At 38.5% G+C, this 26,596-nt stretch overlaps 4 protein-coding genes across 9 annotated transcripts in view; all 4 read right to left on the bottom strand.

Annotated features, from left to right (window-relative positions):
- The window catches only part of LOC126378831 (gastrula zinc finger protein XlCGF57.1-like), a 119,210-nt gene that overhangs the window by 86,347 nt on the left and 6,267 nt on the right, over positions 1-26,596 (bottom strand). The window contains exon 6 of one of the 6 annotated variants that reach the window (XR_007568146.1): positions 7,052-8,306. The exons of 2 other annotated variants lie outside the window; for them this stretch is intronic. Coding sequence is in view for 3 of the 4 variants with exons in the window: in XM_050027259.1 (XP_049883216.1) it covers positions 10,942-12,773 (1,832 nt within the window). In the remaining variant the exon portion in view is untranslated. Of the gene's footprint in view, positions 1-5,899; positions 8,307-10,613; positions 12,774-21,368; positions 22,620-26,596 lie in introns of those variants that run through there. 3 more of the 6 variants (XM_050027260.1, XM_050027259.1, XM_050027262.1) reach the window with 3 other exon arrangements.
- On the bottom strand, positions 1,970-3,409 carry LOC126378932 (zinc finger protein 26-like). Its single transcript, XM_050027469.1, has one exon. The coding sequence runs from the start codon at positions 3,301-3,303 to the stop codon at positions 2,128-2,130; it is 1,176 nt and encodes a 391-aa protein (XP_049883426.1). The 5' UTR covers positions 3,304-3,409; the 3' UTR covers positions 1,970-2,127.
- Positions 12,780-14,949, bottom strand: LOC126378876 (zinc finger protein 62 homolog). Its single transcript, XM_050027365.1, has one exon. The coding sequence runs from the start codon at positions 14,802-14,804 to the stop codon at positions 13,104-13,106; it is 1,701 nt and encodes a 566-aa protein (XP_049883322.1). The 5' UTR covers positions 14,805-14,949; the 3' UTR covers positions 12,780-13,103.
- LOC126378819 (zinc finger protein 91-like) lies at positions 15,424-20,447 on the bottom strand. The gene is made up of 2 exons (XM_050027238.1): positions 18,564-20,447; positions 15,424-17,198 (listed from the first exon to the last, which is right to left on the bottom strand). Exons 1-2 carry the CDS (start codon positions 20,296-20,298, stop codon positions 15,562-15,564), a joined length of 3,372 nt encoding a protein of 1,123 aa, XP_049883195.1. The 5' UTR covers positions 20,299-20,447; the 3' UTR covers positions 15,424-15,561.

Below are 26,596 nucleotides of genomic sequence, written 5' to 3'. Positions count from 1 at the left end.
TCACAATTTAATTATGACAATGAAGGCAGTCATATATATATATATAAATATTTAAAGCTGGCAATGATTTTAGTTATCAAAGACAAATTGGTGCTGATTCAGTACACACAATCTAATTTTATTTTAAGTCATACCTGTCATTTTTTAATCCGCCGAAAAGAAAAGAGACGTGTCTAGCATAAAATTTCTGGAATACGTTATTAGACAAAATTTAAAAAACCTCCCAAATTTTTATATTGACCAATAATCCGACAGAATTACGCGTTAATAATTAGGTACTTACTTAATTCCTTGATGCTCAATACTGACATTATTTGTAATATTGTACGTCCGACATGGACATGCTGTTGAGACAATTTTATAATGTTTGACACCTGCATGTATGTACCTACACAGCTTCTCAATAAATGTTTCTTGTTTCTATCCATTCATTCACTCATTCATTTTAAAGTTAACAGCTGTCAGGCATCCGTCAGTTTCCTTTTCGGCGGATAAGAAAATGACGGGTAACTTAAAATAAAATTAGGAGGTGTCTGCAGGAATCGGGGCCAATAATTATAAATTAATGCGAAACTTGATGAATGCAATATAAATATAGTATAGTACGGTCACGAGTACTAATATGTCTATACTTTGAAACCATGTCATCATCATCATCATCATCAGTCCATTAACGTCCCCACTGCTGGGGCACGGGCCTTCCCTATGGATGGATAGGGAGATCGGGCCTTAAACCATCACGCGGGCCCAGTGCGGATTGATGGTTATTAACGACTGCTAATGCAGCCGGGACCAACGACTTAACGTGCCTTCCGAAGCACGGAGGAGCTCGAGATGAAAACTTTTTTTTGTGGTCACCCATCCTATGACCGGCCTTTGCGAAAGTTGCTTTACTTCAACAATCGCAGACCGAGCGCGTTAACCGCTGCGCCGCCGAGCTCCTCAAAAACCATGAAACCATGTCACATTAACTTTTTTGACAAATTAAACCGTAAGTCTTATTAAATAACAAATATGATAGTGCGACAAAGTTCTAAACTGGGTACATGATATTGCTCATGACTGTACTTACAGCTATTTCTCATTTAACGTAGTTATTAATTAATACGGAATTTGATAACCTAACAAACATTAAAACGGCCATCATAGAACGCCGCTACTTTAAGCATCAGATTATAGCTACAACTGTCTTTTAAAATTTATTAGGAACTACATATAATTATAATATAATTTTGCCTTATAGCATCAAAATTTTAAAAACAGTAGCTAAAGAAATAATCACAAAAATCATAGGTATCAAAAGTAACGTGAATTTAAAAATCGTTAAAAATATCAAATGCTTCCGTAAAGTGGTGTCAATTTTGTTTTTTATTTAATTAGACGTTTCCAAAAATAGCGCTATCCCAGTGTGGCACTGTTTTTAAAAAAAGTAAGGGTTTAATTTTCTTTTTTAACACTTCATGTCATCTAAAGAGAAGAAAGACATTCTTAGACTTGTTTTTATATAGTTGTTCACGAAAATCATATGTAATTATATGAAATATTAAAACTTTAGAATAATGCTTCTTAAAATGTTGGCAAAATGGAAATTCGCATGACAGCTAACAAGACCTACACCCTGTAAAAGGTAATATGAGTAGAATGACAAAGCTGTCATCTCTATGGCACTAGGCGATTTTAATCTCTGTCCAGCCCCCGCGGCGCGAATTATTCGACCAATAGCCGTTCGACGTCTATCTACGTAGATAGCATTCGCTGCGTTTATTGGTCAAAGTCCTCGATATAATTCGCGCCACGCACGGCAAGGTTGTCACGGACCCTGCAGGAGGGTTAAAACGCCTACATTGCTATTTGACATTTGAATATTTTATTTTTTATTCTTCTTCTTCTTTGCGAGTCGATGGCGACCGTTTTTATTGATGTGACTTATTGCAGATTTGCCGCATTTGGCATTAACTACTTACGAACTAACTAAAAACGGATTTGTTGCCATTGCACACTTACTTTTATATGTGCAAATGTCAAAATGCAATATTGCTTTCTTTAGACGAATTCTTTATAGACTCCTCTGTCATTAAAATCAACTTACATTTTACAGGATACAATATTATTTTACATTTTAACCATTTATACGTATTCGTGGTAATAATGCGACTCCATTTCGTGTTTATGCAACGTTTCTAGATCCGTGAAGCCGTGTTTGCACCATCGGCAGACCCTCCCCACGTTTCCAGTATGGACTTTCATGTGTGCCCTCACATTGCTCGAACGACCGAATTTTCTCGAACAAACACTGCATACGTAGTTTTTTTCCCCGTAATGTTTGCGCTTGTGCAATTTGATCATCCACTTAATACCGCATTTGTAATCGCACAGATCACATTCGTATCTAACATCCGAGTGGATGGACTGCACATGCAAGAGCATTGCGCCTTTGGTCGTAGTCACTTTCGGGCACAATTCGCACTTAATCCTATACTTTTCTACGTTATGCACCTTACCCATATGCACTTTAACTTGGTATCCATTCTCAAAACTCGCTGTACACAAAGTACACTCATGGGTTTTAATCTGTCCGTGGATTCTTTGCTTATGTTTCTCTAGTTTGTGGAACGCGTCGAAAACTTTCTGGCATAACGAGCATTTATGCCCGATATGACTCTTTGTTATATGCCTTTGCAGCCTCACCTTGTCGATGAAACTTAGGCCGCATATTTGGCATATAAATCTGTGTGTTATATGCTCCTTGTACATATGTGTTACCATGCATGTTATGTTGTCATATTGGGCGTCGCATAAACAGCAGGGCATAATGTCTTTCGTCAATAGAAACGGGAATATGCAAACCCCAATCGTGTAGTCGTAATTCTCTTCGTGAACTTCTGTAATATGCCTAGTCAAATCGTCTAAATTATTGAAATTTTCACAACATATTTTGCAGCCAACACTGCTGATATCTACTTTGACTGGTATATCTTTGGTTATGATCCTTTGCGGTATGAAATTGTCTAAATCCACGCTATGGTGTTTTAAAACGGTATGTTCTTTAAGACTTTCGCAGTCTCGCATAGGTTTTTGGCAGTAGAAGCATCTGTACCCTTTGGTGTACCATTGGAAAGGGATCACTGTGCCATAGTGGAGTATGAGTTGAACATTCCTCCGTATAGCACACAGGCGGTCCAGGTAATTGTCTTGCTCTTCCTTCGTCCGGCCTGTAATTAAAAAAATCCAATTTTGTTCCTTTCGACCACTGGTACAGATTCGGTTTTCAAACAGAATAGAGTCTTTCGAACATAAGGTCATTGACTGACTCGTCACTAAATGTCAGAAGCTACAAGAGCTAAGAGTCTCAAATTATGCATGGGGGTTCCTTTTAGAACGTAGGTGTTCAGTAAGACGGGTTTCAGGCGAAAATCAACCCCTAAGGGAGTCTAAAGGGGTGGCAAAGTTGGTATGACTTCTATAGTTAGAAAGATTTCCTAATGACTAGAAAATACTCATTATTTTTTAATTGTTATGCTATTTGTAGATGATACTTCATTGATACTTTTTAAGGAGACGACAAGATTCTTTTGACATCGATGGAAAGATACGCCATCTAGTGACGATAGCCATATCGTGGCGCATCATTATGAACATTGACAGTTAGTACAAGAACTCGCTACTGGCGCTGCATTCGCGAGAATTTTAGTTGCAACTTTTCTAGTATGGCGAGCATAGACCTCGTATAACGACTAGAGACACAATCTCTGTAGAAAATCCCAATTGTTTAGATACGAACATCCACTGGTGAACATCTATCACATACATTTCCTCTATCTGTCTAGTGGCTTCAAAACCGATTTTTGTCGTAGGGCTAGCCAGAGAACTATTTCTAATTAACTTGCACACACTCACTCACTCCCGCCTGACACACACTGACCCCGATTCCTGCAGAAACCTCCTAATTTTATTTTAAGTTATACCCGTAATTTTTTTTTCTGACGAAAAGGAAAGGGACGGATGATTGTCATCAAGTTAATTTTAAAATGAATGAATAACCAGTGCGAATAAAATAGGCATGTCGCTGGTATGTAATCCGTTTGACCTGCTGTCTTCTTAATTCTGTCGGGATATTGGCCGATGTAAAAATTTAGACGGTTGTTTTAGATTTCTGCTTAAGATTGACGTGTATTCCATAAATTTTATGCCTGTCGATTACCCGTCCCTTTCTTTTTCAACGGATATGAAAATGACAGGTATAACGTAAAATAAAAATAGATGGCATCTGCAGGAATTAGCACCACTCACTAACATACATACACACTCACACGCACAAACACACATAATCAATCTTTCATAAAAACCACTGATCTCATAATAAACTCATATACACAAATATGGCATATTTTATGTTACAATTTCTGTTCTTTTATAAATTTTCTTTTCGCAGTCGAAATGTTGTCAAGCATTAAGCTAAGCTTGTTTCACGAATCTGTGTCCAAAATCTAATACCTATATCTATAAATGATTGTAACACTAAGGTGGTAGCTGATGCCTATAGCACAGGTTTGAGTCTATTTTAGGCATCAGCTGAAATGTTTATCAAGTTACAAGCCCCTAAAGTTCCGTATGAATGATAAACATTTGTTTAGCAAGAGTTGATGAACTGATGTTTACGCTGGTCGGGCGTGAGCTTGTCAAAATGACGCTATCAACTCTGTAACACACACTGTTGCCAGCGACTTGTTGACAGCAACTCCGCAACACGTTGATTCAACTTTGTTGCTAAACAAATTTTCCCATTACTACGGGGCTTTACTAATTTAGTAACTTCAAAATTGTTGTTAAATGGCTTTTTGTGGAAATAAATGTTATTATTTATTTATTAAAGTGTCAACGGCGCAACCTGTCACAAGCGACGGCGTGCAACGACACTCATGAGCAATATAATGTACCCACTTTAGGACTCTGTCGCACTAACACATTTGACATTTAGTGAGACTTACAGTTCAATTCGTCAAAAAAAATAATGTGACATGGTACCAAAGTGTATACATATTAATGCTCGTGACCGTACAACCGATATTGTACTTTATTTGAACAACAATAACATCTTAATTTGAGGGAACGCACTTATACTAATCTACATAACTGTATACGGTGTATATTTCATATTTTTCGTAATCCCTTAATTCATATATTTTCTTCATAATTATATTTGCTTATTTTCTTATTTATTGTAAGTAAATCCCGACACTTTTTGTTGGCACGATAGTTCAAAGTATTTATAAGCGTAACTTAGGTACTGGCAGAATATCAGTGTTGCTAAGAGTGGTATTTCTACTATTCTTCGCAACAACATGCTGAGTCAGTCCCTTTTCCCTGGCAGTGTATTTTTGATTTGTATACTTATCTTTATCTTCTATTGTACTGCACTGTTTTGGGAATAAAGTTATTCTATTCTATTCTATACGTATTTTGCAACACGGTTCGGACGCTTTTTTAGAAAATCTCTTTAGGGTAAGTGAGTCTATTTGTTTTTTTATCGTGTGGGTTGTGAGGTGCATTACCAACCTCAGCTACCCCGGTGTCAGGGTTATTATTGAGCCGCCAACGACCCCTGACACGGCTCATGTAACGATTACTCACTTACATCGGTAAGTAGTAACCGGGACCAACGGCTTAACGTGCCTTCCGAAGCCCGGATCATCTTACTTTCTTAATGTCCTAACCAAACTAGGGATCACAAAGTGATTTTTGTATGTCCCCACCGGGAATCGAACTCGGGACCTCCGGATCGTGAGTCCAATGCTCAACCACTGGACCACAGAGGCCGTAGATTCTATTTGTTTATAGGGTATCAGTGAATGCGCGCGTCTGTTTTACGTAGTATATAAGTGACTAAGTAAGACAAGCATTTCATTATAATAAAATTTATTTTAATTTAAATAACATAATTTACATAACATGATAAAATAAAAATAAGGCTCAATCTCGGGACTATGGAGTCCCGGACTTTTGGAAGGCGTGCGTGGGGCCGAAGCCAACACGTAGAGGCCCCTTAAGACAATTTAATCTAAATGTGATGTGACACCAACTGGCGATTATCCCTTTATACACTATGGGAGTGCACCCAAAGACAATCCCCGGTTCGTGTAGGACTATTGCAGATTATGGGAACAAAGGGAACTGGGCTATTGGGTTGGGGTTTTTTTTTTATCTGTAAATTCCAGCGATTCGCGCATCAGAAATAGATATATCTACAAAATTATGTCAGAAATAGATATATCTACAAAATTATGTCAGAAATAGATATATCTACAAACTTATGTCAGAAATAGATATATCTACAAAATTGTCAGAAAGAATATTTTTTTTATCGCATCATCATCATGATTTTAACTTTAATGTGTTTTACGTCACTGAAGAGACATCCAATACAAAGACAACGCGACACAAAAACGCGTAAGGCGCCTTGACTTACATAGTAATGTTACTGGTTACAGGCACTAAATTCTACATATGACTTTGAATTCATGCTTGGATCATAGACAATATAATTGATATCACGTGCTTTCCAGGATTTGTGCCCGGTTAATGGCAATGGGCTCGCATTCTATTACATGGGACTTGAAATAGGTGTATATGTCGTGCCAACGTTAGGCCATATCATGAAGTAATCATGCATTTAGTTGCTCATATCGTCAAACGTTTTGTGTTCATTGATCAGACCAAACTACATCATGATACGGCCAACAAATGATATTTTATGTCATGAAATGGTCGAACACATCATGAAATCATTTGGGTCGTGTACTAGCTTCAAGATAAATTATGAAATTACGATTACTAAATAAAGACAGATCTAAAACTAACGAAAAACATTTTCGTTTTTCTATTTAACTTATTTATGAATTTCAATCAAGAAAAGCGTAATAATAAGTCCGACATTTTATCACGTTTTCTATAACGTCACAGTGTGCTTTTTCATAGTGATATCGTGTTTTGACATTTAGTAAAAAGTAACTGATTTGACTAGTTGGAAACTATCCTAAGATCTGGCCACGACATATATACTATACTCCTCTGCCTACCCCTTCAGAGATACAGGCGTGGTGTTATGCTATGATAAATAAGGAGTTAGTTAAGAGGCTCCTGCAAGGACTCTACTACTACTTCTATGTCGTCTATGATGTCTGGCACCTCTTCAGGTGTAGCTTCTCTGTAATGTCTTATCGATTTGTGCAGTTTGAGATTAGCTTGGTGCCCGAAAGCTCTATGGCATATGTCGCATTCATATTTCTTCTCGCCCGTATGTACCACCGCGTGGGTGTTCAAATTACTCTTTTTGGAGAACTTCTTCCCGCAAACCGAACAAACGAAGTTCTTTTCCCCATTATGCTTCGCCATGTGCAACTTCAGATCGTACGGTCCAAAGAATTTCTCCTTACAAATCTCGCATTCGACGTTTTTCTCTTTAAGATGGACTCGGCGCATGTGCCTTGACATTATGCTCACTTGTGGGAACACTTTCGGGCAGTAAGGGCATTTGATTTTCATTTCCTCAACCCCATGAACGTTTGCCATGTGGAGTTTCTTGAAGTACGGACTCTTAAAAGTCTCCGAGCAATGCGGACAAGCAGACAAATTGACCATATGAACGTTTTTCTCGTGAAGAATCTTCTTTGACAACGTAGACAGAGTAACGCCGCATTGGTCGCAATTGTAACCCCCTTCTCTGTGGTAGTATCTTATGTGCATCCTCAAATGGTTGTCGCCTTGGAAGCTGGTCCCGCAGACATGGCAGAAGTATTCGTGAGAAAGATGCATCTTGTTAGCATGTCTTAGTAAATACTCGAAAAAGACGAATTTCATGTTACAAGTTGGGCATGTGGGCTGGTTCTTGTCTAACTTGAAGGGTAATAGACAGTTCGGTACGCTCATATCGTACTCGGCATCATGAGCTATGATTAGGTGATTTATCAACTGTTCTAGATTCCAAACAGGCTGCGGACAGAGCTTACAAGAGATGCCTGTGACGTCAATTTTGACTGCAGCGTCTTTATTTCTGTTGTTTTTCGTCCTATCGTGAATTACGAGCTCCAGATTGGCGAATTGGTGGACTTTAGCCGTGTGTTCTCTTAGGACGTCAGGGTCTTTCATGGGTTCAGTGCAGTAGAAGCATCTGAACCGACCTTTGTACCAAATAAAAGGCGTGACGTTCCCATATTGCAAGACGTATTCGACATTGCGCCTTTTAACGAGCACCTTACGGTTCGATTCCATTTTCTTTGTTTTGTCGTCGTCCATATTCAATTTTGCACCTGCAAACAAGAGGGTAGCTTTTACTTCTCCTTTCTTTGCTGTTTTACTTTTTTTAACGTCGAGTTTCGACATATAAATCCTCTTCAGTGATTTGACATTTATACTTTTCTTTCGTGTATATTCATTTTAAAATTCTAAAGAGCTGACTGGAAGGTGCTCTTAAGTCACTAAATCATATTCAAAGTAATAGTAGTTTTAATGATTATTATATGAATTGCCGATTACTAGGTAGCTTCTAAAAATATTTAGAAAAAAATAGAACATCTACAAACTTAAATAGAATTTGAAATAAACATTAAAAAAAGATAACTAAAAAGTATCAACGTCATAGCCGTTATTAGGTCAAGAGTTTATTTATCCCGTTGTAAGCGATAAAATATGCGAGCAGCATGCTACAGCGCTCAATGTCGACGCCCAAAGATATCGTAGATAAAAGGTAAAGAAAACTAATATAGCATAATCACGAGTTATAATTCCTCATTGATATTTAACTTATACACAACTATATCACAAAATTATTTCGGAACGCTAAATCATATAGATTTGTTCGTAATCTCACAAACTGGCAATGAAGAATATACAAAACATATGATTTCTATACTTTTTAAAGCTAATTAACACTATAATTTTATTTTTTAAACACTATAGTTCTTGCAACTTAAGAACACTACTGGTCCCGATTCATGCAGACACCTCCTAATTTTACTTTAAGTTATACCTGTCATTTTCTTATCCGCCGAAAAGGAAAGGGACGGATGATTGACAGCTCTTGATTTTAGGAAGAATGAGTAAATAAATGAATAACCCCGGCGAATTAAAAGGTATCTCGCTGGTATGTAAACCGTTTGACGTGTGCTGTCAACTTTATATTATTATTTATTATTAGTGACGGTTATTTTAGATTTGTGCTTAAAATTGACGTGTGTTCCATAAATTTTATGTTTGTCGATTACCAGTCCCTTTCCTTTTATACGGATAAGACAATGACAGATATAACTTAAAATAAAATTAGATGGTATTTACAGGAATTAGCACCTATGGTTACATTTACATGTATATGGTAGTTTTACAGCCCGGATACTTCATACAAACAACCTCGTTTTACACAGACACTACACATTGACGTTATCGTACACGCGCATCTGTGTGTGTGACGTCTGGCGCCCATACGATTGAAGACTAAAGTAAGACCGTGGGTGGCCGCGCGCCACGAAGGAAGTCCCGCGGATTTCTATATAACTAATTGACAAGTCATAATGATTCTATGCAGATACTGCGACACTAGCGCCGACGCCGCGGGACTTCTATCGTGGTGATCTTTATATCCATAATATCAGTGGTTGCAAGAACTATACCTGTATTAGTGCTAATTCCTGTACCCACCATTTTAATTTTAAGTTATACCTGTCATTTTCTTAGCCGCCGAAGAAAGGGACAGATGATTGACAGGATTTTAAAAAGTATGAGTAAATGAATAACCTAACTAACGTTTGACGTGTGCTGTCAACTTAATTCTGTCGGGTTATTAGCCAATGTAAAATTTTAGAGGGTTGTTTTAGATTTATGCCTAAAATCGACGTGTGTTCCATAACTTTATGCCTGTCGATTACCCGGTCCTTTCCATTTCGGCGAATAAGAAAATGACAGGTGTAACTTAAAATTATATGGCGTCTACAGGAATTAGCACCTTTGATGTACTATTCTTACAGATTTATATTTATTTACAATCAGGTATTGCTAATTCTAAATATGTACAAATTATATAGCATTTGTGATCGAAAAACCAATAATTTGTGATGTTAATATTGTCATGTATTGTATATTTGTAAAAAAAGTGTATGGTCACGAGTACTTATGTGTACTTTGAAACCATGTCACATTAACTTTTTTGACAAATTAAACCGTAAGTCTCATTAAATGTCAAATATGATAGTGTGACAGGGTTCTAAAGTGGGTACATGAAATCGCTCATACTGTACTTAAGTAGTATTCATTTTAACGTAATAAATAATATTTTACCAAGAATATAATTTTGTCTCTTAGAGTTAAATAAACACAATAATTGTTTGTACTAAATTAATATTATTATTATAAAATTATTATGTTTGTAAAACATAACCCTTTATATAAGAGCGATATAATTAAGGTATGAAAGGGGGGCCTTTTGCAATCGTATTATAAATTAAAATTGATTGAATTGAAATAAATTACTCATATGCCAATTTTGCCGCTAAGCCATGGCCAGCATGACTTCTGTATTTAAAATCTTCATCACATCACTTAATTAAGAACCACGCTCTTGTCGGTGTAGCATTCTCCATGCTACTTTTTTAGGGAAAAATAGGGCAGTGTATAACCTTCCTACCCGCGAAGGGAAAACCAGCCCAATACAGGTTAGGTCACATACCTCGGGTGGAATGTGGGTTTCCTCGCGATGTTTTCCATCACCGCTGAGCACGTGAATTCGAAAAATTCGATAATCATTGGTTTAGGCCCGTATTGGGATTCGAAACTGCGACCTCACAGTGACAGTCAAGCGTTTTTCCAACTGGGCTATCATAGCTCACAGGGCAGGTCGGATACATCCGAAGCGCATTTCTCGGGAATGTGGGTGGGTGTGTGTTGTGGGGACCTTTACACTGGTACAGAGACATGTCCATACTTCTTATGCATTTCCATATGCGAGTACAAATTACTACGTCTAAGAAACGCCTTATTACAAACTCCGCAACTGAACTTCCTATCCCCTTCATGCTTCACCATATGCATCTTTAACAAGTGATTGTCAAAGAACTTTTCGTTGCACACTGAACAAGGTACATTCTTCTCCTTCAAATGAGTCCTTCTTATATGGTCTTTCATGAAGGAGTTTCTGGTGAACATTCGTCCACAATAACTGCACTTGTGTCCCACATTGTGGATTTTTATCAAATGTTTCTGTTTGTGATATTGCGATTGGAACATCTCTGGGCACTTTGGGCATTTGAAGTCTTTCGCGTCGTGAGTTTTTGCTTTATGCCGAGACAGGCACCACTGGTTTTTAAACTTCGCCAGACAGATATCACATTCTATGGCCCCCGTGTGTGCGTAGGAGATGTGAACGTTTAAATTCGCGACGTTTTTAAAGGAACGCCCGCAGAAATCGCAAATACTGTTGTTATCACTGTGTTCAGAGTTCATGTGTCGGAGTAATATTCCGAAATATCTGAAGCTTTGTGGGCAGAGAGGGCAAGGGAGGTTGTCTTTTATTATACGGAACGGTTCTAAGCATCCAGCGATTGATTTGTCATAGTTAGCGTCGTGGTTCGATATCAAATGATCGATCAGAACGTCCAAATCGTTCATAGATTGCAAGCACAGTTTACAAGCTAACATGGTAATGTCTATTTTGACACTAGTTCTCTCCCCTTTACATTTTTTAATACATTTAGATTTCATATCACAGATGGGATGTTCTAAAACTGTATGTTCGCGCAATTCGTCGAAGTCGACAAACTTTTTTGAGCAATAAAAGCAGGAGAATTTAGCGAAAAATCTAAAAGGTACAGCGGTAGACATATTGAGCACGCAAATTATATTTTCTCTGATTTGTAGGACATTTTGTCTTTTTCTAGGCTCGATATTGTCTGCGAAATTAGTGTCGTTAGCCGGAGGATCGTCTGCGGCTAGCATTTTAACTTTACATTTGTTTAAATGCTGCTTCAAGCCTTGTTTGGAATGTAATTCTTTGGAACAATAGTTACATTTAAGGCATCCATCATCGGGATGGTCGCACTGAATATGTTTTTGAAGTAAAGTGTATGAAGCGAAAGATGCGTTACAAGTTTTGCATTTTCGAAAGTGGTAGTTATTTTGGTGTCCCATCAAGATCCTTTTTGTGTCGAAAACTTTTGAGCACTGATCACAGGGATATCCCCCTTGTTTGTGGTTGTTTCGGAAGTGTACAGCAAGATCTCTTTTTTTATTAAATGTGGCACCACAGTCGTCACAAATGAAGCAATTCTGGGGGTGATTCATATTGACGTGTGATACTAAATTTCCAAAATACGTAAACTGCTGATCGCAAAATTGACACTGACAATCTGACAACCTATATTCTTGTAAAGGTGTATCAATGCTTTTATCATATTCTAACGCATGCTTCCCGATTAAGTGGTCAACAATTTCGTTGAAACTCCCAAAAGGCTCATTGCACACGTCACAAGTGATATCGGAGACGTCGATTTTGATCTCAATGTGGTTGCCTTTGATAATTTTCAGGGCGTAATCTTTAGTTGAACATGATCCGTGAGATTTCGTGTGTTTCCGCAACTCCGCGTAGTCGGAGGAAGTATTACCGCAATAAAAACAGAGGTACCTCCCGCGCCATTTGAAAGGTATTATGGTTGTGTTGTTGAACAATATTTGGAGGTTTTTTCTCCTTCGTTCGGAGGTGTACCCGTCGTAGGGCCCTGGTGGATACTCATCTGAAAAGAAACGAGGGACTCCAGTCAATTCGACTCTTCAAAATTTCTTGATGTTGTATGTATAAGCAGAAGCGATTTGCTACGTGTTTTTGTGTATGTCATTGGCACTTAGGGCGGTCTAAATTGGGAGCGGAAGACAACGAAACTGTTCGGTACTGCGCAAATTATGAGCTGAATTCTTTGACTAATAACAATATTGGTAACTGCACTGTCTTGCGTAGGTAATAAGCGTAGTTTTGATCAAACACAGTGGGAAGTCTTATAAATCTACTGCACAGTGACTTGCTAAATTTTAAAGGCGCTTTATAAAAGCAACCTGTGTTCTCATTCCTATGGATATTTTACTGCTTGTGCATTGTTAGCATGTTTAATATGCGACGCCATGTGCCCTCTGAGATTCTTCTTCCAAAGAAACTTTTTACCGCAGAAGTCACAGTGGAAATTCCTCTCACCAATGTGCTTGATCATATGCATCTTCAGCCTTTGAGAATCGAAGAACCTCTCAAAACACACAGAACACTCAACGTTCTTTTCTTTTAAGTGCAACCGCCTAACGTGGTTGCTCATAAAGGAATGTCTAGTGAAAAGCTTCCCGCAGTACGAACACTTGTGCCCCGTTCCATGTCTGTTTATCAAATGCCTTTGAACCCAGTATTGCGACGTGAATTTTTCGTGACATTGTGGACATTCTGAGTTTTTAATGCCGTGTTTGCTGCCTAAATGCAGATGCAAATCGTTACTAGTAGAAAACTCAGCTTCGCAATGAGTACAGTGGTGTTTAGCTGCTTTATGATATCTTGTGACATGAGCTCTAAGGTTCGGATCAGAGCGGAAAGACTTTCCGCAATAAATACAAATTTTCTTATTACCCGTATGTTCTTTGCTCATATGACGCAACAAAATTCCGAAGTATCGGAATATTTCGCCGCAAATCGGACAAGGAAAGCTGTCTTTTATTAATTTGTACGGTTGAAAGTAGTTTCCTATTCCTCTATCGCATTTCGCTTTGTGTTCCGAGATCAAATGGTGGATCAGACTGTCTAAATCTATTGCAGATTCAAAGCACAGTTTACAAGAAAGAGCTGATGTGTCAATTTTGATGCCTTCTTCTTGCCTGTTTCGCAGTCTCATCGATTTGAGGGTAATATCGCATAAGGGATGTTCCAAGACTGTGTGATGTTTCAAATCCTCGCATTCTGTGAAGTCTCTAGGGCAGTAAAAGCAACGGAATTTGTTCATAAAGTGCTTAAAGGGGATCGCTGTAGACATGTTTAGAATACAAGCTATGTTATTCCTGACTTGTTTTACTGTGGGTTTCTTACAATCGTCGACTATAACCGATTGTATTGGTTTCGCCTCGCTGTTACATTTCGTAGCGTGGACAAAGAACGCCTGTTTAGTATTCAAGACTTTATGGCAAACACCACATTGAAGATTCTTAAAGTCATGTTCAGTCTTCATGTGCTTCAATCTTTTGCCTACAGATGAAAAAGTTTGAAAGCACACATTGCACATTGATGTATGCTCGTGCTTTTTATGGTTTTGGAGAGCCGCGTTGGATGTGAAAGTAAGTGAACATTTTGGGCAACTATATTCGTTTTTGTGATGAACCCTTTTATGAGCTTTCAAATCCCGTTTTTTGTTAAACTGTTGGTCGCAACCGTCGCACAGAAAACAATTGCTGGGATGGCTAGTATTTGTGTGTGATATTAACTTGCTAAAATAGTCAAAAGTCTCTTCGCATTTCAGACATTTTAAATCCACGAGCCTATAAGGAGTCATTATCAAATCAACGCTTTTGTTATAATGAAGATTATGTTTGACGTTCAAATGGGACAAAACTCCGTCTAAATTGGAAAAATTCTCGTCACATATTTCGCAAACTATATCCGACACGTCAATTTTGACTTCGGCCTCGCCAGATTTGACTAGTCTTAGAGCTCGGTCCCTATCTGAACAGTCTCCATGAGATTTCGTATGTTTCCGTAACTCGTCGTGATTGGGCAGATCGTTCCCGCAATAAAAGCACATATACTTCCCCCTCCATTTGAAGGGGACAACTGTCGTATTGTTGAACAGTATTTGCAGATTCCGTCTTCTAAGTCTATTCGCGCTGCCCGTATTATCTGCAAACAAATTTACTTTTCTGTAATAATATTGCGCTTTCTAATACAAGGTTTTTTATCATCTAGATTTAAACATAAGCTCACGACTACAACCCCATTGGGGTAGTCAGAGGTACATCCATCGCAAGATGAACTACGTACCCACACCTCACCGAGCTTTCTGTTAGACCAACGTGATAGGTGGTGAGACGTATCGCCGTCTATAATGGTCGAGCCACCTGTGTTAGTGAAAACTGCTCTTATGATAAATTAACAACTCATTGGTGCAAATCCGGCACAGGTATCTAGATTTAAATTACGATTTTTTTTCTTTGTAAACTAATAAACGCAATCATGTCTTATGCATTTCAATTGACAGAAGTTTTAGTCTGCTCATCGATCTCTATTAAAGCTTATATTCAAGTCATTCAAAATGTTCAAAATGCTTCTTTTTTTGTCACTATTTTGACAATACTTCATCTATTTGGATATTTAAGTTTACAGTCCTAAATCTATAGAGTTAAGTCCATAACTCTAGCTTCTAGACTCTAGCCGGCTTTTTGTAACTACAATCTATCAGAGTAATCATATATTCGCGACGGATTTCATAATCAGCTTGCTACGCAAGTACGACTAACCAAATGTCAAGAATAGTGTACGGACACTATCACAGAATGCAAGCCTCACTTGTGCGAAGACATGTGCCCTCTCAGGTTCTTCTTCCACAAAAATGTCTTGCCACAAATGTCACAATGGAAGTTCCTTTCGCCAACATGTTTCACCATGTGGATCCTCAATAAAATATTATCGAAGAACTTCTCTTTGCATACAGAACATTCTGCGTTCTTCTCTTTCAAATGAGACCTCCGTACGTGGTCCATCATGAAAGAATTCCTAGTAAACAGCTTACCGCAGTAAGTACAAGGATGCCCTGACCCATGAGCGTCTATTAAATGTTTTTGTCTCTTATATTGAGTCCCAAAAGTCTCGAAACATTCCGGACATTTATAGGACTTCTCTCCGTGTAACTTCGCGCGGTGATTCGAAAGCTTCGACAAATTGTCGAATTCCAAAAAGCAATCATTACATTTAAGGCTGTTAGGATTATGATGACGTTTCAAATGTGACCTGTAGTTCGGATCTTTGCCGAAAGTCATGCCGCAGAAGGAGCAAATGATTTTGTTCTTCGAATGAAACTCGTTCATGTGTTCTAGAAGTTTCGAGAAGTATCTAAACGTGACGTCACCGCAAAACATACAAGTCATGCTGTCCTTCATAAGTTTAAACGGCTGCAGTATATGAGTAAGTGAGTCTTCGTATTTGGCTTTGTGATTCGTCTTCGAGTGGTGTATCATATCGGGTATACTCGTGATAGTTTCACAACAAACTTTACAAGATAAAGAGGTTATGTCTACCTTGATGACAATACAGTTCCCTTTGATCATCTTCATAAGTCGACTCTTTGGGTCGCAATACGTGTGTTCGATTCCTGTATGAACTTTTAAATCCTGGAAGTCGACGAAATCTTTTGAACAGTAAAAACATCGGAACTTTTGCATAAAGAATTTAAAAGGCATGGCTGTAGACATGTTGAGGAATGTAGCAATGCTTTCTCTAAGGAGTTTTAAGTTCGGCCTCTTTTCCACAACTTCTTCCGTAAACTCCATTTTAGGCTCGACCTTGATGCAGATTTTGCTAATATGCAACTTGTAACCTTTTTTCGAAGTGAACACTTTATGGCAACTGGGACATACGAGACATTTTATCCTAGATTCGTCTTTTTTTAGTATAAAATGCTTTCTTTCCATATGCGATTCTAAATCTTCTTGAGATTCAAATGTATCTAAACATTTTTGGCAACTGAATGAGATTTTCGGATGTGTTTCGCTTACGTGCTTTTCCAACTGGGGAAAGTCCAAAAACTTATCATAACACACTGTACAAGAGAAATCGGACAGTTTATACTTTTCAAAACTAGCCAGAACACGATTATCGCATTTGAGACTGTGTTCCTCTACCATATGATTGGTAATTTGACTGACATTTCTATAAGATCTTTCGCATATCTCACAAGCGAGATCAGACACATCGATTTTGATGTCCGTTTTCGATTTAAGCTTTTGCAAGACGGTTTCTATAGCACCTCCGTGGGATTTCGTGTGTTTTTTCAACTCCTGGTACGATTTTAGTCGTTTGTCGCAGTAGAAGCACGCGAAATCCTCCTGCCAATCAAAGGGTATGATACTCGTGTACTTAAATAATGTCTGCAAGGATTTCCTGCGACGTCGCGACGGTACGTCCTCATCGGTATCGGTTTCATCTGAAAGCAAATTTGTCTTCTGTATGGCCCGTTTTTAACTTCAGAATAGAATAAAAATAATACTATGTATAGAACACTCTTCGTTCCGTACCAACGCGAGCTCGATTCACCACACCCTGAACCCATTAGGGGCCACTTTAGTCGTAAGGAGTAAGCGAGTGCGCGTGGATTGTCTCTCTTCCTCGCACGCACGGAGTAAAGCGTTACACGATAAGAACGATATTTTTGTACGGCTCCCGCTGTGACTCTAGTTTAGTTGGGAAAGTTCTTTAGGTGCATACTCATGAATGATGGCTTTTGAATTTTACATCTAGAAGCTATTTGGTTATGCAGTGGTTTCTCAGTTTCAATTTTAAAATGTAACTCAACAAATACCATTTGTTGTACTTTAGCGTTCATGCTTGGAACTTGATTTAAAAAAAAGTATGTCCCGCACTGGAGCAGCGTGATGAGTACGTTCCATACCCCCTCCGGTTGATTGAGTGGAGACCTGTGTCTAGCAGTGGGACGTATATAGGCTGTTTATGTTATGTATGACAGCACTTTTTAAAATGATGGAAATCCATCTACAAAAATAAATGAATAATAAATTCGTATTTTCTCTGTAAATATTTTAAAAAGGTAATAATAACCAATAAATAAGGTTTAAGGTTTAGATAAATGTAAACAGATTATTTAGTCTTTGATTAAATAAATACGATAAAGTAATAAACCGACTAGATATAGAGATAATTCGCCTGCTATTGAACGAGCACGGTATACTAGTAAAAATTTTTCCCCTTCAAAAAGACTGCTTACGGAAGCCTTTTCGTGAATTTAAAATTTATTCAGACTAGGAATACAACATCTCCCTAGCATTATCCCATTTTTCACAGGGTCTGCTTACCTAACCAGAAGATTTGACAGGTCTTTTTAACAGAAGCGACGGCCTGTCTGACCTTGCAACCCGCGAAGTGAAAACCAGTTCAAATTAAAGTATGGGTTTCCTCAAGATATTTTCTTTCACCGCTGAGCACGTGATGATCATTTATGATCCAAATATAAATTCGAAAATTACTGGTTTAGGCCCGTGCTAGGAAATCAGAAATCAGAATCATTTATTCAACGTAATTATCATGGATAAACTTGTTGAAGGTCAATTTACCATTTTTGATTTTACGTCATTTAGAATTTAGGATTCGAAGCTACCACCCAAAGCGAGAGTCAAGCCGTCTTCCAACGGAGTTACCACGGCTTAGACTAGTTTAGGAATAGTCATAATATTATAATTCCCTTCTATTATATTTTAAAGCTGTATAGGATTAAGATGCTTATTATGCCTAGCAAGATGCGTTCGAAGACTCTTCCTCCAGAAGAATCTCTCACCACAAATATCACAATGGAAGTTCTTCTCCCCGCTATGTTTCACCATGTGTCTTCTCAAAAGAATGTTGTTGAAGAACTTCATGTTACAGATAGAACATTCAACATTCTTCTCCTTCAAATGCGTCCTTCTTATATGATCACGCATGAAGGAGTTTCTCGTGAAGAGCTTCCCGCAATAGGTACACTTGTGACCAGAATCGTGGGCTTCTATCAGATGTTTCTGTCGCAAGTATTGTGTGGAGAACGCCTCAGAGCACTTAGGACACTTCGCAGCTTTAACCCCATGAGCTTTCGCCATATGCATGTAGAGTCTTGAGGGGATATTGCACTCTGCACCGCATATGTTGCACTTAAACCGTCCATCTCTGTGATGCCTCCAAATGTGGACCCTGAGATTCTGGTCCCGGCGAAATGTTTGGCCGCAATAAACACATATAATGTTATTGTTCGTATGTTCGTTGTTCATATGTTTGAGCAGAGTACCGAAGAAGCGGAATACTTCTCCAGGACAGTTCGGGCAGGCCATATGGTCTTTGATCAGCCTATAAGGCTGAAGACAAGTCGCTATTGACTTGTCGTAGTTGGCTTCGTGTTTCGCTATCAGATGGTCAAGTAACATATCTAAGTCTGCCATGGATTCGAAGCAGATCTTGCACGCTAAGGAGGATATATCTATTTTGACACAAGCCACTGACTCCCTGCATTTCCTGATGCACTTTTCCTTGACGTCACAGACAGGATGCTCCATGATAGTGTGTTCTCTCATAGCGTCCGAGTCTTGGAAGTCTTTTGAGCAATAGAAGCAGTTGAACTTATTCTTGTAGAAGTTGAAGGGTATCGCCGTCGACATATTAATAACTATGACTATGTTCTCTCTAATCTGTTTGACACTTGGTCTTTTGATCGGACTTTCGTAGTTTTGATCCAGATCCATAGCATCAAAGTCTTCTTTTTTCAAAATTTCAAACAATTCTTCCTCCCCCTTACATTTTCTAGCATGCATTTTGAGTCCTTGCTTAGTATGGAACTCTCTGGAACAGTTATCGCATTGTAAGGACCCATCATCAGGGTGCTCTAGCTCTATATGTTTCTGCTTCAAAGCAGCTGACGGCAACTTCAATTGACAAATGTTACAACGAGTCAAATGCCTATTGCTTTTATGTTTTCTCAATATGTTCAAAGAACTGAAGGTTTGCGGACAAAATTCGCACTTGTAACCCCCTTCTCTGTGATAGTTCTTCATATGAGAAAATAAGTCGCGTTTTTTGTTAAATTTCTGCTCACATTTGTCGCAAATAAGGCAGTTTTTCGGGTGGTTATTGTTCACGTGAGACACTAAATAGCCGAAGTAGGAAAACTTTTCGTGGCAAGTTAGACAGCTTAGGTCGACCAATTTGTACTCTTCAGTGGCCATTTCAACTGTTTTGTCGTACTCTATCTTATGTTTTACGCTTAGATGGTTGATGATCTCATCGAAATTCGGAAAAGGCTCGCTACACAACTCGCAGAAAATGTCAGAAACATCAATTTTGATCTCCATATTCTGACCTCCTTTGAGAACCTTCAGCGAATGGTCCCTTATGGAGCAATCTCCGTGTGATTTGGTATGCTTCCTCAATTCTGAGTATTCTGTAATGTCTTTGCTGCAGTAGAAGCAGAGGTATTTGCCGCGCCATTTGAAAGGTATGATAGACGTGTTGTTGAATATGATTTCGAGGTTTTTTCTTCGGCGCATAGACGAGGACTCACACCCCTTATATTTCCGGATACGTTCTGAAAGAGAAAGTATCGACTGTAAATGTACCCTTTGGGAGAATTAAAATTTAGAAACTAGTGGTCAATGTCATAAGTCGAAGCCTTAGAGTGGAAAACATTTTTGTTAAAACACATGTGACAAAACCTCGCAATACCCACGCTAGTATCACTCCGGGTAGTCTTATTCTTACCCGGAATAAGAGTAGATGCCCTGGAGTATGTTTTGCGAGATTTTCTCAAGAAGAATCATATGTTCTATCAAAAATGCACTAACGAGGTATTCACTGAAGGCGACGAAATGTAAACAACAATTTATAGCAACAAAACAGGGTACATTTAAAGTTTTTTTGAGACACTGCTCTTCCGTAGTATTTCATTATCCAAACGAATATCAGAATACATGTAAATTTCTTCTAGTGTGAGTTTTTTGGATTTAATTTAATTAAACAAAAATATATAATCGATATAAATGTGTATATTTGTAAAAAAGGTATAAAAATTATACTTTACAATAAATTAAGAAATAAACTTATTATAGAACTATTTACTTACTAGCTGTCTATAATCGCTACTCATTGTTTGTTAACAAAATTATTTCCAGTTAAAGTCGGCTTCCCCTAAAGCGGTGAGAAGTTGCCAAATCACAACGTGCGAGTGAGCTAAAAGAAAAGAAGTTTTGTCACCGTCTCTCTCGCGGTGATTGGTCGATTTCGCACATCTCCGCTTCTCTCCGCTTTGGTGGGATCGACCCACAAAAGCACACGAATATGGACTATATCTCCAGTATTATGTGTTTTAACCTCTCATATGCCGAGATACCAGACACAATAGATTTTACATTGTGTCTGGTCGAGATCCGCGTTCCGGCGTTCGAAAGATTAATTATGACAATACCCGCGTAAACCTCATCATCGTCGTCATTAAGATCCACGCACTTGTCGGTGTAGCATTATCCACTCTTGTCCATCAAAGGCCCAATTCTTTGACTTCCTTATAAGAGACGATGTTCGCCTTCTCTTTGATTAAGCGTTCCGTGTAGGCGGAGGACAGACGGCAAGAGGGAAGCCACTGCCCTATTTTTGCCTAAAAAACTAGCAATCTTGCTACACCGACAAGAGCGTGGCTCTTAAATTAGTGATGTGATGTAAGCTCTTCCTGGTCCTCTTTCTCTCTAAACCTCAAACAATGTTTAATCAAGCCATATTTAATGAGGTGTACTTTTCTAAGCGGTCACAGTATCTGGATGATGCACTCTCATATGCAGCCTTAAGCTGTTATTCTGCACAAACCCCTGACTGCAAACAGAACATATGAATCTCTTCTCGTTACTATGTATTCTCATGTGATCTCTTAAAGTCTGTTTCCTCGCGTAAGATTTCATGCAAACCTCACACTGGTGCACCCTTTCGCCGAAGTGTTTGATCATGTGTTTTTGAACGTGAGTCTTTGAGAAGAATTTCTGATCACACATCGTACAAGCGTAGTTCTTCTCGCGTATATGAACCTCTTTAACGTGCACTCTCATTTTACTCATAATTTGGAAGGTCTTTCCACATATTGGACAGTTGAATTCCGGCATTTGGACGTTGTGGGACGAATGGTGATGCTTCTTTCTTTGATTGTAGTTGGTGAACGTATCAGGACAGTAGAAGCATTTGAGGGTTTTGTCCCTGTTGTGGATCCTCGCTTCGTGTTGGTTTTTCTGGGTTAACGAGTCGAAGATCTCCGGGCATTCGTTGCAGCGAAACCCTGACCCGTGACTAAGGGAGTGGCATCTAAGCCGATCCTGGCTCAGGAAAGATTTGCCGCAATTTTCGCAGACGTAATTCCCAAAATGGTAGTTCATGTGTTGGTTGAGTTTTATGAAGTATTGGAACTGCTCGCCGCAAACCGCGCATTGGAATGAATTCTCGAATAATCTGTAAGGTATTATTCCGAAGCCATAGTCTTCCGAGAAGATTTGATTATGCTCAAGCTTTATGTGTTCTATGAGACTGTCAAGAACATCAAAATTGTTCTTGCAAATCCTACAGGACAGCGCCGAAACATCAATCTTCACCTTTTCATCCCTTCTTAGGTAAGAAACCGCAGATCTTATGTTAGATTTCTGATGTTCTTTCTGAGTATGTAGTTTTAAAAGTTGATGGTCTTTGAAGGCTTGGTGGCAAAAGAAACAGAGGTAGTTCTGTCTGTGCCATTTGAAGGGTATGACGGTGGAATGTTCGAGAATGATAACGGCGTTTCGCTTCATGAGGCGGTTGCGTTTGGTTGCGGATAACGTCGGGTCGTGCGGTTTCTCACCTAAAAAGTGAAATGGTTGCGTGAATTTACGTCTGTCTCCTTCTGTGGTTATGTTAGTGATATGTTAAGTTATTTTTTCAAATACCTAGTCAGTTTTGTATCATGACTCTCTTGTTTTGTTTGTTGTCAACTTTCTGTATTTTATAACTGTTGGTTTTCCTTAAATAAAATAAATAAATGACTAAAAGGTGTAAAATACAGTTCGTGGCAAAATGGAGTATATCGACGCCGAATTGATTAATTCTGGTTTATTTTTGCGAGAAGATTTACTGTTTTTTATCTATTAATATTTTTATATATTTTTGTGTGATAGTTTACCTTTTAATTCTATAATTGTATTTTTAGTGTCTTTCATGTTATGTATTTCTTTTTGTTTCTTTTTTCATTCATAGTTTATTTTGTATATTAGTTTTTATATTGTTTTCTCGTCATACGGCGCATTGGGTTACACATTTTTTTTTTATAAAGTTTATTTATAAACTATTAAGGCACCTCTGTCGCCACTATTATGTCGTGCCCTTGCAAGCCGTCACATGTACCTTTTTCCTATTTTTTTTTTTAAGTAAAATTTGCTCGCGTTTGACCGCAATCTCGCCAGATGGTAAATGACGATGTTGTCTAGGGTGGATCACGCTTACCTAGCAAATGCCTATTCGCTCTAGCCTTGAAATAACTAAACGTTCAGTGCGCATTGGTGGTTGGTGGTATATCCACAACATAAGGATGAAATGGTCTAGTTGTTAGAGCGTTAGGCTCACGATCTGGAGGTCCGGGTTCGATTCCCGATGGGGACATTGTCGAAATCACTTTGTGAGACTGCCCTTTGTTTGGTAAGGACTTTTCAGGCTTGAATCACCCGATTGTCCGAAAAAGTAAGATGATTCCGTGCTTCGGAGGGCACGTTAAGCCGTTGGTCCCGGCTATTAGCCGTAAAAACACCTCCACCAACCCGCAGTGGAGCAGCGTGGTGGAGTATGCTCCATACCCCCTCCGGTTGATTGAGGGGAGGCCTGTGCCCAGCAGTGGGACGTATATAGGCAGTTAATAATAATAATAAGGATGAAATGCCTGCCGACAACTAGACAGTTGTCCGTAGATGGAATGGAGTGGGTGGATTTAACTAGTGAAGTTCCTGCGCACACTCACCGAAGTGTAGTGTGTGTTCGATATTAATTATACTCTGACACGCAATAAATGAATATGAACGGCCTCCGTGGTCCAGTGGTTGAGCGTTGGGCTCACGATCCGGAGGTCCTGGATTCAATTCCCGGTAGAGACATATCACAAAAATTACTTTGTGGTCCCTAGTTTGATTAGGACGTTACTGGCTGATCACCAGATTGTCCGAAAGTAAGATGGCCCGTGTTACTGATGTAAGTAGTCGTTCCACGAGCCATGTCAGAGGCCTTTGACGGCTCGATAGTAACCCTGACACCAGGGTTGATGAAGTTGGTACTCCACCTCACAACCCACACAATAGAAGAATGAATATGAATATCAGTAAATTGGGTAATCCTAGGTCAAAGATAAATTAACAATACCACATTTTGTACGAACACATCATGGTTGCAATAAAACATTTATCTTTCTATTCGCCTATATTTGAGTTTCTAGTTTTAAACATGATTATAAATTACTTAATATGATGATTCAGACAATGATTCCGACTTAATATCAACTAACCATGGTATAAGAAGACCAGGTATGCTCAATCCTATGACAAGCCGCCATTGCTAGCCCTTTGATGACGTAAGTGTTACCATTCGATTGGACCTCCAACATTCCAAAGACGTAAATTTTATTATTTGAAATTAAGTGAATAATGTATTTAATTACTATTCTTTGTCACATAATATAAAAATCATTAAAACTGTACATAGATCTTTTACTAAAAGAACAAAATATCCTTGCAAAGTAAATTAAAAACATTGGGTGTGGGTAATTATTTTTTTACGAAATGGCAACGCATGGTCGGATGACATCATCTGGGCTAACCTTGAAATGCTAGCTGTCAGTTTTGAGCACACCAGCCGGGTCTGCATGACAACCACGCCGCGCGCGGCGCGAATTATATTGAGCGGTTCGACCAACAGCCGTTTGACGTCCAAGCGCTCGATATGATTCGCGTCGTGCGCGGCGCGGTTGCCATGCAGACCCGGCTGGTCTTCTTATACTGTGGGTATTATAATACGCACTTTTAACGGAGACCACAAAGAGTTGCATTAGTCAAAACTAAAACTGGTACATTCAAACGACCCGTGGTTTGTTTATATCCCCTCTCTCATTTAAATTAATAACGCACCGCTTTTTTGCATTTCGTTTGATTTCATTTCATGCAAAGATAGCTCTCTGTGATTATATATTACAGGAATTAAAAAAAAAACACATGTGGGTCGTTCTTCTTTTTTATCGACAATAAAAAGACATTTTCTCGATTTATCGGATTTAACATCTTTAAAATTATAACGGCAATAAATATTTTAAAATATCATATAAAGATGTGTCTGTAGAGGACTATTTAGTGGTTCTCTTTATCTTGGTAACATACTTTTCTTTGCAGGCGCATTCCAAAAAATATTGTGACAGAGTGGCCCTTTTCATCGGAGACAGCATTTCAATTTACCACTCTGTCACAGAATTTTGTGAAAAACGATCAAGCTATGTTAATAACTAATTGAGGAACCGATTAGTATTTTGCTTGTATTTTGAGTATAATAAGATAACTATATTTTTGGACAATCAAAACATGAAATAAAATTCTAAAACATAACTTATCAGAAGCAGAACGAAGGACAGATCATTGTCGATAAAAAAGAAGAACGACCCATGTATCAATTCTCGAAACATTCAGGAAGAAATAACAATGAGGTGCCAGCATTTCCGTTTCAAATTAGTTTTTTAAAGTTGGCATTACTTTTGAATTACATTCATTATTTAAAAGAAAAGATAAGGCCTGAATAATTTATCTATTGTTATAAAAACTCAATACACAATAGATACACCGTGGTGCTGTTTCCAGTACACACCATTTAATTTTATTTTAAGTTATACCTGTCATTTTCTTATACGCCGAAAAGGAAAGGAACGGGTAATCGACAGGCATAAAGTTTATTTAACACGTCAACTTTAGGCAGAAATTTAAAAAAACCCTCCCAAAATTTTATACAGAATTAAGTAGACAGCAAACGGCAAACGAGTTGCATATCAGCGAGATGCCTATTTGATTCGCCCGGGTTATTCATTCATTCTTTTTGTTTTAATAAGCCATTAATTAAAAACTTCTGTATTTCTTTGTTAACAGCCTCCGTGGTCTAGTGGTTAGAGCGTTAGGCTCACGATCTGGAGGTCCGGGTTCGATTCCCGATGGGGACATTGTCGAAATCACTTTGTGAGACTGTCCTTTGTTTGGTAAGGACTTTTCAGGCTTGAATCACCTGATTGTCCGAAAAAGTAAGATGATTCCGTGCTTCGGAGGGCACGTTAAGCCGTTGGTCCCGGCTATTAGCCGTAAAAACACCTCCACCAACCCGCATTGGAGCAGCGTGGTCGAGTATGCTCCATACCCCCTCCGGTTGATTGAGGGGAGGCCTGTGCCCAGCAGTGGGACGTATATAGGCAGATTATATGTTATTAACATAACATAAATATCCAGGAGAGAGGCATCATAGGCTGTAATACTAGTATTTTTATACTTAGTCGGCTATGGTACGTACCTATTTATATAAGTCTAATACTAAGCTATGTTTAAGGAAAGAATTGTACCCAAGATAAGAAAATGACGGGTATAACTTAAAATAAAATTAGGAGGTGTCTGCAGGAATCGGGGCCTGTAGAATCCCTATTTAATGAAACGAAAAAGCTGCACCAAAACACCTTTGCAGAATCTATGTACATTCCTAATAATATTATAAATGTGAAAATTACTCTGCCTGCTTTCATGTTAATTTTATTGAATCTCATCATCATCATCAGCCCAT

This window comes from Pectinophora gossypiella, chromosome 27 (genome assembly GCF_024362695.1).
Source record: "Pectinophora gossypiella chromosome 27, ilPecGoss1.1, whole genome shotgun sequence".
In the NCBI taxonomy this organism is placed as follows: Eukaryota; Metazoa; Arthropoda; class Insecta; order Lepidoptera; family Gelechiidae; genus Pectinophora; species Pectinophora gossypiella.
Note: the sequence above shows the minus strand (reverse complement) of the source record. Positions and strands in the feature narration are given on the sequence as shown.